Source organism: Aptenodytes patagonicus, chromosome 3 (genome assembly GCF_965638725.1).
Source record: "Aptenodytes patagonicus chromosome 3, bAptPat1.pri.cur, whole genome shotgun sequence".
NCBI lineage: Eukaryota > Metazoa > Chordata > Aves > Sphenisciformes > Spheniscidae > Aptenodytes > Aptenodytes patagonicus.
In genome coordinates this window covers 8,988,868-9,001,599 of record NC_134951.1, presented here as the reverse complement: position 1 = coordinate 9,001,599, position 12,732 = coordinate 8,988,868, and the positions used below count along the sequence as shown (strand labels likewise).

Below are 12,732 nucleotides of genomic sequence, written 5' to 3'. Positions count from 1 at the left end.
CAACATATTAGCACCATGATGGGAGGCTACAGTATTGAGCTGCTTGTCGCAGCCGCTGGGCAGGAATTTCTTTCAGTGCTGTAGCCCAGGTGCTGGAGAACAAGAGCAGTGCTCACCCACTCGCTGTAACCCCTAATCCAGAGCATGGGCTGGGGAAGAACCCGGACGCAGATTGTTTCGGGAAGGTGTGCTTGGCTACTCAGCTGCTCTAAGGTGGCAGCAGCTCTGGCTTAGGGTAGAGCTAATGTCCTCTGCTACATGCCACAGAGGACAATTTACTAGAAGAAATGTGGGCAGCTCAGATACTATAGAGGCATTTATAAAGCACCCACATCCCCGTTTAGAGACCTAACACTAGATGCCTAAGGGGATACTGGGCACTTAAGGCCAGACTTCCACTACGCAGCACGCAGCCAGCTAGGAAGGGCTGGTGGTTGCTTGGTTCCTGTTCCCAGGGTCACCTACAGCGTAGATGGAAAGGTCTCCGCACAGAGTCCTCCCTCTGTCCATCCCCTTCTTCCCATCCAGATCAAGAGCTCTGTGCAGAGCAGTCTCCTCAGGTAACGAGCAGTAAGTATTAGGCCCCATATGTAAGTGGTAAGAGCCACTAAGGCCCTCTCCTGTGCTGGTGTGAGGTGCTGTCATCTACACCAGCGTGTCTACACCGGTAAATTAAAACTTAGCTGAGGCCAGTAACAGGCAGTGGACCTTGATCATTGACACTGACGGAACGGGCCCTGGGCTCCATGCACCACACTAGCACTTCCTTTAATTACCCATTATTGATAATTCTGCAGCCGGATCTTTCCTGGGTATCTTTTCTTCTTTTGGGGGAGTTTCTTTGTTTCTTCCCACTTCACCCAATGAAGTTGCTAAATTAATCCATTTGCTTTTTTGGGGGTCAGGTTTTGTTTAGGTTTGGGTTTTTTTTTAATGACTGATCAGCATTTCATTAGAGAACCAAGGCAGCAAAGCTGCTCTGTACTGCAGTCCATCTCTGACACTGAACCCTCTTCTGCCCGGCACATCCCAAACCACATCCCAATTCAAATAAGCTTCCATCTCCTTCAGCTTCACTGTTAAGAAAACAAAGTGAAACACAGTCAGCAACCACTACCTCATGGCCTCATTTCTCAACTCTCATCCTGCTGGTTTCAGCAGCCCCTCCACCACATCGGGACTGTTTCAGCATGGGGTGGGACCATCCTCACCCCCTCCCTATGCCATATTTTGCAAGCTGTAATTCCCAGCCTGGGAATTTTGTCTGATTTACTGGGTCGGCTGGTCCTGCCACCTCCACTCCCTCCTGGTCACAGGGACCAGAGCCCACCCTTCGGAGCTGGGCTCGTTCTCCTTCAGAGCTGTCTTTCAGGATGACATTTGCTTTACTCAAGTCCTTGTTCTTCCCCATTTCTCCCTGACGTTTCAAAAATAATTACCAGTGGTTCAGTAAGTTCATTAGCAAACTCCCTCAGGACCCTGGGCTATGTATCATCCAGCCCTGCTGATTTGTGGATAGGCTCTAATCAAGTGTTTCAAGTCTCTCTCTCCTTCCTCCTCCTTTCAGATTAACAGTTATTTTGACAAGATTCTCATTATTTCCTATTTCCTGGCGGTACCCAGGGACTAGGCTTATTTGAGTCCTCACTGTTGTCATTGTGGGTTTATTTTTAACCTCAGGCTCCGCTTCTCCACAAGGACATCAGAGTTTTGTGTTCTTCAGAAACACGTGGTTTTGTTGGTGACATTTTAGTCTCGGTTCATCCTGGGTCTTCCAGCGCTCTCTGTCTTTTGCCTTTATCACTTTTCATTCTTCTTCCCGCTGCTCCAAAATTAGCTAAAGAAATAACTTCGCTTTTACCAAGCCTACAGAGTTACTACCCTTCTCCAGCTTCTTAGATCTAGGCCACCTTTTTGGCTGCAATTAATTTCTTGTCTTCTGCTCCCTCTTTTTCTCCCTGCTGTCTTCTGGCATGCATGCACTCTCCAAGTCTCCATTTTCCTTCCCAACACAACCATCCACCGGCTGCTCTTGGAAGGGACCCAACCACCAGAAGACCGCGTGGAAGGGACCCCAACCACCAGCAAAGCCACCGCCAACCCCATCCAGCTTAACAACATCTTTAAATGTTGGGGGGCAAACTCAGGCTTCCCGGCAGATGAAAAGCAGAGCCGCCCCCACTTTTGGGTTCCCCCCGCGCAGTGGGAAGGCAGCATGGAGAACACGGCAGCCCTGCATAGGCTTTTCCCACCCAGCTGCCTGCTGCCTCTGTCGCCCTTCTGCTCTCTCCAAATACACACGTGGGAGCCCAGCCCCTCGTTGTCCGTCTTCATTAGCCCAAAGCAAGTGTCATGTCCCACGCACGATTGCTGGAGAGGCTGAGGGGTTAAGTGGAAGGAGGAGAAAGAGGTGAGGCTGAAGGGCAATTTTTCTTTCAAATACCTTCCACACCTATGCACCTTCCCTCCTATCAAGAGCCTATGGACCACGGGATTAGCCCAGCCTCATTATCCTTGATTTGCAAGAGATGTCTGAAGTCGAACACTTTCATTTTAAAAAAGAAGTAAGGTTTGTTGTCTTCTTCAGATGCCAACATATAGCTCCCCTGCCAATCCCTCAGCTGCACATCCCCAACCATCAGCTTCGTGTGCCCCGGGTTGGCTTTCCACGTGACACCACCTCCCCTGCGTGCGCAAGGAGGACAAGTCAGCAGGACCTCCAGGCTCCTGTGCCAGAGCGTGACCATGGAAGGGGCTGAAACAACAGAGCATTTTTTGGAGTTTTTTTTCCCTGCTTTGCAGCATTCATTGATAATTAGAGGAGTAACTTGAAGCAAGGGTTTATTCCAACTGAGGCAGCAGGGACCCCAAATTGCTTGGATTGCTTTTGCACGTGCATGGTGTTAGAGGGACGCATCGTCCTGCTACATTTGCTGCAGATCCGCCATGTGGGCTGGAGAAACATCTGACTTGGACTAATTTCTGTTGTTTAAATTAGAGACAACATTTACCTACCTGGCGGGAACACAAAAAGGATTAATTTGGGGGAAAGAAAGGGAGAGGGAAGAGAAATGCACACACAGCTTTATATAGATAAAAGGTGTATTCATCGTTTACCCCTTGTTAAGAAAGATTGGGTTTGTTTTAAGCCTAAAAAGACAATTGTTGGGCAAGACGACTAACTAAATCTTTCTTTTTTTAAAAAAATACAGCGCTGTGGTTCTCGACGGAAAAATTTATGCCACTGGTGGGATCGTTAGCAGCGAAGGACCTGCCCTGGGAAACATGGAAGCCTACGACCCTAAAACGAATACATGGACACTTCTACCAAATATGCCCTGCCCTGTTTTTCGACACGGCTGCGTAGTAATCAAGAAGTACATTCAGAGTGGCTGATGTTACCCAGGAGTTGGATGGAGAACTGTTTGTACCTGTTGAAAGCAGGCAAGAAGAATACTACTACTTAAGAAACAAAAGCAGCAAAGCCAGCCAGTGAACATATTGCTCTAAAGTCTTGAATAGTGTCTACATTGAATGTAGAAAAATCATCCTCACCTTTTGGTGAACAAGGAGCAGAGAGCTCCGTGCTATGTAAGATGTTGTAACTTAATAATACAAGGGTGTCACTAGATGTTATAGTGACACTTGTTCTGGACATCGGCTTTTGGTCAACCCAGGTGCAATAGAATTTCACATATTTTTTAAGCTGGGGAAGAGAGGAAAAAAAAAAAATCTGCATTTTACTTCTAGAGCTCAAGCTTGATTCTTAAAATAACCATGCAGATTAGTTTTACTATTACACTTTAGGCATCTATCTATTTGAAAGGTCAAAGTGTCCTTACCACTTTGATTCCTACATTTGTTTTTAACAAATACATGCTTTTCAATACCAATGACTGAGAGAAATCTTGTGTGAGAGATGGCTTACGTTGATGTCAGTCTTCCATCAGATCAAACGAATCTTTCAGTTCTCTAGAGCAGAGCCCAGAAGGGGGGTGAGGTGGGGACTGGGGAGAAGAAGAATAGCCGTTGGTAATAAATTCCATGTAAAATGATGAAAAAAAAAGATCTGTTGGGCTGGATGAGTTTCTGCTCCCGGTGATAGTTGTGTAGGCACGTGTGGCCATGCCCACAGGTGGTGGTGGGGCTTCTAAACCTTTTCCTCCCGGTTTCTGCTGATGAGCGAACTTGGCAGTTCTCGATTCCTGTAATGCAAAATGAAAACGGTTGCGATTTCAGAGGCATTCTCCTGATAAACCCGCTCTTCACTTCTGATTGGGATCACGTTGAAACACACAGTGTAGTGTGAGATTTCCATGGTTTCATCAAATGGAGAAGATGCCTCCTGTTGTGGCTACGCGCTCAGTTTCGGCTCTCAACCAAAATTCCTTACCTTGGGATATGCGCCACTATCTTTTATGTAAAGTCTGAGAAGTTTTTTTATTTTATTTTTCAAGTTTCCCCATAGGTGTGGAAACCTTATACTTCTCTTATTTACAGATTTTAAACACACGAGTTTAAATCCCATGGTAGAAAAATGCATAGACTTAAGCCCAGTATAAGAGACTTAAAATGATTACTATGTAGAGTTGTAAGTATATGCACAGCACAGGGGTTATATTTTTATATATATTAAAATATTGTCTATCCAGAGAGCATTGTGATGTGGAAATTCTTTATAAATTTATACATAAAAGGATCAAATGGGAGATGGACCGGGTAACATAAAGGGGGCAGGGGAAAGAATCTTAAAATTCACAAATAGGCAGTAACCCCGAGCTGAGGATTGTCTGATTTCTTTCCAAGTAGAGGGAACAAAGTTGCCATACTTGCCTTTGCAGACTCAAATCCCAAATGCCGTGACGGTAATTCAAGAAGGAGGGTCCTACACAGGGCGTGGGTGAGATCTTACAGTCAATATCTAGTTGAATTTCATACCAAATACGCTAGCCTTTTTATATGGAGGGAGGTCTGCCTACAGCTTTGGGGAAATCAATGCAGATGGTTAGCTAATCATCTTATTTTATTAATAATCATTTATAAAATAAAGGAAAAAAACAAAATTTGTATCTTGCAGTATTTAAAGAAAAAGTGCTCAAGTTAGCTGAGTCAAGCTGTAGGGTGACTCAAGTCTCATTTTGACAGTGAGGTTCCAGCCTTTGTTATGCAGTTGTTTTATTTATTCTTTAATGAAAAAAAATAATAAGCACAACAAAGTTATATACTAGTATGTCATTTAAAGTATTTATGTGAAACAGGGTGCAAGTGTGAACCTAAAGATTGGAGCACAAGTTTCTAACTGCCTGGGGCAGGACTAATTTTAGTGTTGGTGTGTGTCTGCCTCCAAAGGAGGTGCTACCTGTCAACAAGACCTAAACACATTCAACATTTCCAATTTAGCTTATTTCTTCATTTCTCACACTGGAACAAAACTGGCTATTTCTGTGAATAATATTAAAAACAGGGTTATCTGTAATGGTATTGTATATAGTTTATGTTTACTGTTAAGTTCTTGTTATATTATAATAAATATATTTATAGATCTAGATTCAGCATCCAGATTGGATTAATTTTGTCACGATTGAACAAGAAACAACACTGCATGAACGGTGACTTCAGGTTCCATCCCAGCCATGGATGAAAATGTGTTCATTCCATCCAGCTAGCTTCTCTGGCAAATCCAAAAATGTATTGCTAATATTTAAATGCTCGGTAGCTTCCAAAGTACTTCCATTCTCCTTTCCGAAAAAATTCTTAGAAGTGATTTTGGATTTTATTCAGCAAGACTGGTTCTTCATCTATTTTCCCAAACTTACTATTAAGTAAAGAACAAAAGGGCTCAAGACAGTTTAAGAAACTATCTTGAAAAAAACTGATAAACAGCTTTTTTCTTTTTTTTTTTTGTTTTGTTTTAAATGAAAGCTAGGATTTGTACTGCACTGCTGCTGCCATGTCTAAAAGATGAAAGCCACTTTTGCCCTATGGTCAAAATTCTTTCGCATCCAGAGCGGGAGCTCTGTAACTCGCTGGATACATCTTTCAGAGAGCGCTTAAGTGCAGCAGTTCATGGGTTCTTTGATGTTTCATTAGGGTGTCATCTGGTAGTTGTAAAACTGGATATGGAACAAAGATGAGCCAAATATAACTAGTCTCAAATACCACCGCAGTGGAACATTTCAGCTGGATCTTATGAGGTAATATCTGTTCTACACATTAACAGGAAGAATCTAACATATACTGAAATTGTCTCCAGTTCTTGGAGTACATCTATGTGAGTATTTAAGAGCAGGAACCGCAGTTTCTAAAAGTTTTAGTTTAGGCTTAGTGGCTGAGGTTGAACAGCCTGTGAAGATTACTAAAAGCCTCGCAATTCAATATTATACAGCCATGCTGCAATAATCCAGACCAAGCGGTACGAGTTGCCAACCTTTTCATCAACACTCTGCAAAGATCTCTTACTCAGCACTAGTCAATAATACTTGGTAGGATGAACAAGAGACAGGCTATTTGCTTTACTTGTATGTGAAAATTATTTTAGTTCCCCTCTGGGAAGCCGGCTGAGCGCTTTTGCCAAATGAATCATGTGCACCTATCTGCTCAGAGATTTTTCTTCTTAAAAGCTTTAAGAAATTCAGGGGACAGGCTGGCTCAGCAGCCTGATAATGATAAAAACTCTTTTGTTCGCTGGTTTGACTCTCTCCTGGCTCACCTGGGAAGGAGAGTGATCTCCAAACGGGGCTGTTCGCAGCGTTCAGGTAATCACCTACCCCTGGCAATTTACACAAGTCATCTGCCTTTCTCCCATCGTTTCATCTAGTGGCAAACACACCGTACTAATACAACCTCAGCAACCCCGTCTTTTAATTAACTGCAGCTCGGTGTTAAGGCTGAGCTTAGCACTGTGCAGTTGGAGCAAGCTAATTAGAGCGTCATTACACTTCAGCTTGCCCTTGGCGGAGTCCAGACAAACAGAACGCCGGCATGAGCACCCACTTTCCGCAGCTGCAGGGATTATCTGGGAGAGGAGCCGCAGGCTGCATGAGTACCGTTACGTTTAATCAGCGGAGACGGCAAAGGCACAAACTGCTTCAAGTGCCTTCTCGTGAAGAACGTCTCTGAAAGCTGGAACCGATCCCAGAGCTTTTCTCCACTGTCTTGAATGCAAGGGCAAGGTCTCAGAGCCATACTGCCTCCCCATCACCAACTGAAAAAGGTGACTTAATACTCAAGTGGGGGATAAACCTACAAACAGCGTGTGCGGTCAAGTCCTGGCAGGCTGCAACCTGTGCCAGGTCCCTAGGAAGACGCCGACTCTGCATCCACTTCGACGCTTTTACAACTTGTCGCGCTAATACAAGCTTTTTAAATTGGATGAGACCCTTAAGCTCACCCCTTAATGCCTTCTTTCCCATTTCCAGTCGGCTCAAAAACAGGAGCCGAAACACGCTTTCGGCTGAAGCAGAGATGCCAGCACGTACGGAAAGGCAGCAGTAAGTTCCCATCGTCAGTGAGTGTTCTGGGTTGATAACTTTAGACTGCAGAAAAAGCCAGAAAGAAAATGGTCTGGAGGGAAGCAGATGGATGTGTCTCAGGCACAGTGTTTCCATCACTCATTACATTAAGCTGGACAGCAATACCAGAACAGAAACACGGTTTTTCCTCTGAAAAGCCAATCCGTTTGAGGCATGATTAAACACTCGCTGAGGTTAGAATTCATGAAAGCAAGAGCTGCCATCACGGGCTCCTTAGCCGAGCTGTGCAAGCATGACAAGCAGACCAGCACGGTCTCCAACTGCTGGAGACTGGAAACAAAAAAGAAAGTGGCAGACTACCTTGAAAAACGACTCTCCCTTTGCTACTCACTGGTGTTTTTTCTTTTGATAACACACACTACTTTTAGTAATTCCTGTTTAGCTACCGGATTTCTTAAAGAGTAACAAATTCCAATTTTCTTTATCTAAACAAATTCCGCTTCAATCGGTAGCAGCTTTACACACAGAATTAAACATTTTGGCTCAGTTACTACCTGGGAGAAGGAAGCTCCAGTGCTGTCATCAAGCCAAATCTGCCTCTGAATTTTTCATTAGTAGTGGTCCATACAATGAAGGTTTGAAAGGCTGCCTGCTGCTTTTAATTTAATCATCTGTTATTTTTGAACCGCATTCTCTTTTCCTTCAGAGTTCATATCCCAGATCTTACGCAGCAAGATTCATATTGGCAACGGTATCAAACTCTTTCACGACCTGTCCAGAGAACAGCACTAGTAACCCAGGTTTTTTTAACAGCTTGACAGGGAACTTCAGCATGTAGCTGGTAAGCAAATTAATACAGAACTAGGAACTGTGATGACAACTGGGGCTAAGCTGAAGATTGCTTAAAGTCATGCCTCGCACCACAGGCAATACACACACTTCCTCCGTCACCCGGCATCAGTGACCTTTTCTCACATTTTTGCGGCTGAAGAGCAGACACCTAACTAAGGTCACCAGTGACACTCCTACATAAGCTTCAGCTTCCCACCTCATTAAAAAAAAAAATATGTTTATAAAAATAATAGCTCTTACAGGTAGAAAGAAACCAATTCCTCTCCACATCTTAGGAACTTAAACAAAGCAGTCCCTAATTTCTAATACAATGTCCTTGTGCTGGTGGACAGCATCAGGGTACGGATCGGTGAACTGAATAGTGAAGGTGACGCACCAAATGCTTTAAGTCTTAGACTATAATGAGCATTACGCTCTACCAGAAACACTGTCCCTCCACTCAAGTAAAAATAATCAGCTCTCGCAAAGCAAGCCTAAATTTCCAAGCCCGCTGGAATTTCTGTAGCCACTGTTTCCATTAAAAGAGAACATCTTTTAATAAGTTATTTACTTTCATGTCCAGTGAACGCGGTGCTCCATTACTTGTTGACACAGAGTTCAATTTTACCTGCTTCAATTTATGCCCAGCTTTTCTGCAAGCTGCCCGCTATGCACTGGAACATACAAATGCCACGCACAGCCTTTCCAGGGAAAATGAAGAGTGGCATTGTGGCAGGGAGTGCTTGGGAATGGCTCGCGTTTCTGTTTTCTATTTGGCAAGAGGTATCCCCTATGGGGATTAAGACACGCAGACTGCCTACTACCTGGAGAGGATATTAGACTTTCCCTAGTGGATAAGGGTTTTCAAAGTCAGGAGGAAACCGAACACTCAACCATCTCGAGAGCGCCCAGAAGTCTCTGCCCTGCTGACATTCATTTTTAATAACACATGGGTATTTCAGAAAGAGTGCTGATAATGTGACAGTTATCAAAAGGGCAAGTGAAATGACTGGGTAATTACAGGACATTCACCTGACATCAATCCCAAGTAAAAATGGAAAGATTATATCTAACTAAACTGATCATGAATCAAAGAGATAAGAATAAATACGATGATTTTCTAGAAAATCGAGTGTATCACACAAACCTGATCTCATGCTCTGACAGGATTACACATTTGATTGATAAGGTAATAGATTTTCAACAGCATGTGACAAAATACTTCAACTTTCTCCCTGTACAGTATTCAGACAGCAAATATCGAACAGGCTAAGAATAGGCAGATTAATTGAGGAATATCTAATCTGTTCGAGTAATTGTCAATTTGGTATTATCGGTGTCTTTCTAAGGGGGGAATCCTCTTCTTCCAAAGTTCTTGAAGGAAAATGTTGACCTTGTAACGGACCTGTGGAAACAGAGATTAGCAGAACAAAAGGTAATGAGGACGAAACAAGTCACAGGTACTGGGCTGGCTCTTCTGGCTGGCTAGGACCACTAAAACAAAACTTCTTTTCATAAAGCTAAGCAGGGCCTCAGAGAGGTGGGAATGAGGAAGGCTGACATTCAGGATGGAGAACAGCATCGTGAAAAGCTGCAAGTCTGAGAAGAGTCAAGCAACAAGAGCTCCCAGCCCAATTTCATGGCATAAAAGGACTAAATTGATCTTTGGATGTGTAAAAGGGGGAACACGAGTAGGAATCAGTGATTTTTAGCTCTATATATGGCACTGGTGGGACCGATGCTGGAATATCACATCAATTTCCTCTGTGAACAAATCTTTCTGAAGATGTTGAAAAATTGACCTACTGCAGAGAAGAGCCACAAAATTGACTTAAAGGCTGGAGAAAATGCAGTGAAAGCCATAAAGAGCTCATTCTGCTCAGCAAAAAGAAGACTGAGAGGCTACTTGATCACAGTGCATTAGTATCTTGGGGGGGAGAATCTATGTATGAAGAGTCTAGAACATAAAGAGAAAACAAGAAGCAGTGCCTGGAAATAGAAGCCGGACTAAAACAAACGAGGAATAAGGCACGTGTTTCTACCCATGAGCTTAACCACTTAACCACCAGCTCAAAGAGCAGGGTAGACGTACAAACTCTGCAAATCAAGACTAGATGCCTTTCTTGAAAAGACTGTTAAGCCATACTTAAGTTAGTAGACCCTGCGCGTGCATGAGATTAAGTCATATGTGCCACAGCATCAGATTCAACAGTGTTTTCTGCTGACATTATTCTCCATGAATAAACCCGAATTTTTGTGACAAATTGCTAAACATTTAAATCATCATTAAGTGTCAGCTCATTTCCATTCCAAAAGTTATTCTCACGTATTGAAAAGATTAACACTAAAATTTATGCTCGGCTTGTGCTCTCATGGCTGTCCTCTGAATCTTGTGAAAAGGAAGCTTTTTATTTCAAAAAAAGCTTTCTGCCTTTGGGACATGCTTTAAATTTTAAAGCAGGACTCTGAAGCACTCTAACCCCAGTATAAAGGCTAGACATTAATTTTAAACCAGTTACATCTCCAGTGCTTCATGAAAATGTAGTCTTACATGCTCGTATTTCCGATACTTAAAATGTCTACACAAAACTAATTTATTACTAAACTGACGTTAATAGTCACATACAACACGTGACTATTCACATTGTACTTCCTTCATCTCACTGAACTTTTCATAATGTCACAGAGAATGCAGTGGGCATCACTTCAAAACTCATTTCAGAATTATATACATTAGAAACCTAAAAGAGATTGGCAATTTGTCCTTCCCAATCACCAAAATCAGGTATCACTGTTCTTCCAGGTAGTCTCCACATACAGAAGGGATTCTACAAGGTATAACGAAGTCAGCAAGAGAACGCAAGACCTTTACAACAGAACTAGAGCTGGGGTTTTTCAGATGAGAAGTAGTTCCTTAACTAAAACAGCATTATTTTCTTTCCCTCTACAGCAGAAAGACTCGATTTCTTAGCAAATTAATTTAGTCCAAATGTAACACATTTTCTAGTATGAATATTTTGGTCTCTGCTTTACTTCCTTTGCTGAAGAAATATTTCAAAGGGACCCCTTTCAAAGGGAGCCCTTTGGAAATTTCCCCAAGTCTTTCCTTCCTCTCAATCCACAGTCCCAAAGCTGCCTCCTACTTCCATACAGACACAGTCAAACATCTCGGGGTTATAGCACAATTCAAATCTTACATTGATGCAAAAGGGTTTGCATCACGATGTGATTCGTCTCCACAAAAAAAAACAGGATGACCAATGGCGTGAGCATTCCCAGCAGCCATCCAAGTCTTGGGACCTGTACCTTTCTCACGCATACTCTACCAAATTCCCGACTGCTGGGAGACAGAAGTGAAAAAAAACAGAACACGGAGAGGAGTTCACCACCGCAGAACCGACTCAACTTCTGCAGTATGCCAACACATCCTAAGTGCTGCAGCAGTGATGCCCCAAATGCGGAGCTCTGCATCTCCTCCTCTGCTCTCGCCCTGCCCCGCTCTTGTAACTGAACGTGAGGAGCCTTCTAACACAGCTTAACTCGACAATACCTTTTGCACCTGAAACTTGAAAGCAGCTTTATTCCAAATCAGCATCCACATATCAGCAGACCTTAACACGGACGGCCAGGTTTACACTAACATTCCACTAAAAGTGGTGAATCCATTTTAAATCTTAGCAGTTTATCATATTTTTAAAGGAAAAGGATTTTCCCTACTATTAAAGAAAGGCTCAATATAGCATAACTCAAATGCATTCCTAAAATAAATGGAATTTAGTAGTAGTCGCAGCCATTTACTGGCAGTGGGTTCAACCGAAATATACTCCCTATGCAAATGATCACACTGTAAAAAAATTACTCACCTAGAAATGGAACGAGGCTGAATTAATTAGTGTTAAAGTTTATAATCCCTCATTTTTACACAATAGTTACATGACCACAAGTGATGCATAAAAGGAGAAGGAAAAAAAAAAATGAAGTGTTTGGCTTCATTAATCAGTTTACTGATTTAGCTTGCAGAATTCATTCACATGCAGTGCTAGCTTAAAACCCCATATATTACAAGTCCAAATCCAAATCCTACCCGAGATACAGAACAAAAGGATCTCATTTTGAATTTATTTAAACAAATTATCTCAGGGGCTTAACGGAGGAAACAGAGGACGTGCAACACTGCAAATTTAAGGAAATGCAGGAAATTGCATTTCAAAACTACATCCAAGACAGAAACCAACAGCAGAAGGAAGCAGCGTTAAGCAGCGAACACTTGACAAATGTGAGCGTTGCACAAGCTTTTACTAAGGCTTTATTAACAACACGTGATGCAATCCAACTATTCCTCACCAATTCATGCTTTTGAAGAACCACTCAAAGTTCACTAAGTATCTTTTACAAGAATCCTTTTGTCAATGCCCAAATAAAGTACAGT

At 42.7% G+C, this 12,732-nt stretch overlaps 1 protein-coding gene across 1 annotated transcript in view; it reads left to right on the top strand.

The window, feature by feature from the left end:
* KLHL29 (kelch like family member 29) overlaps positions 1-5,540 on the top strand; it is a 425,477-nt gene extending 419,937 nt beyond the window's left edge. Inside the window, exon 14 of the mRNA XM_076332702.1 lies at positions 3,213-5,540. Within this exon, the coding sequence (XP_076188817.1) occupies positions 3,213-3,396 (184 nt within the window). The 3' untranslated portion in view covers positions 3,397-5,540. The remainder of the gene's footprint in view (positions 1-3,212) is intronic.
* The last annotated feature ends 7,192 nt before the right edge of the window (positions 5,541-12,732 follow it).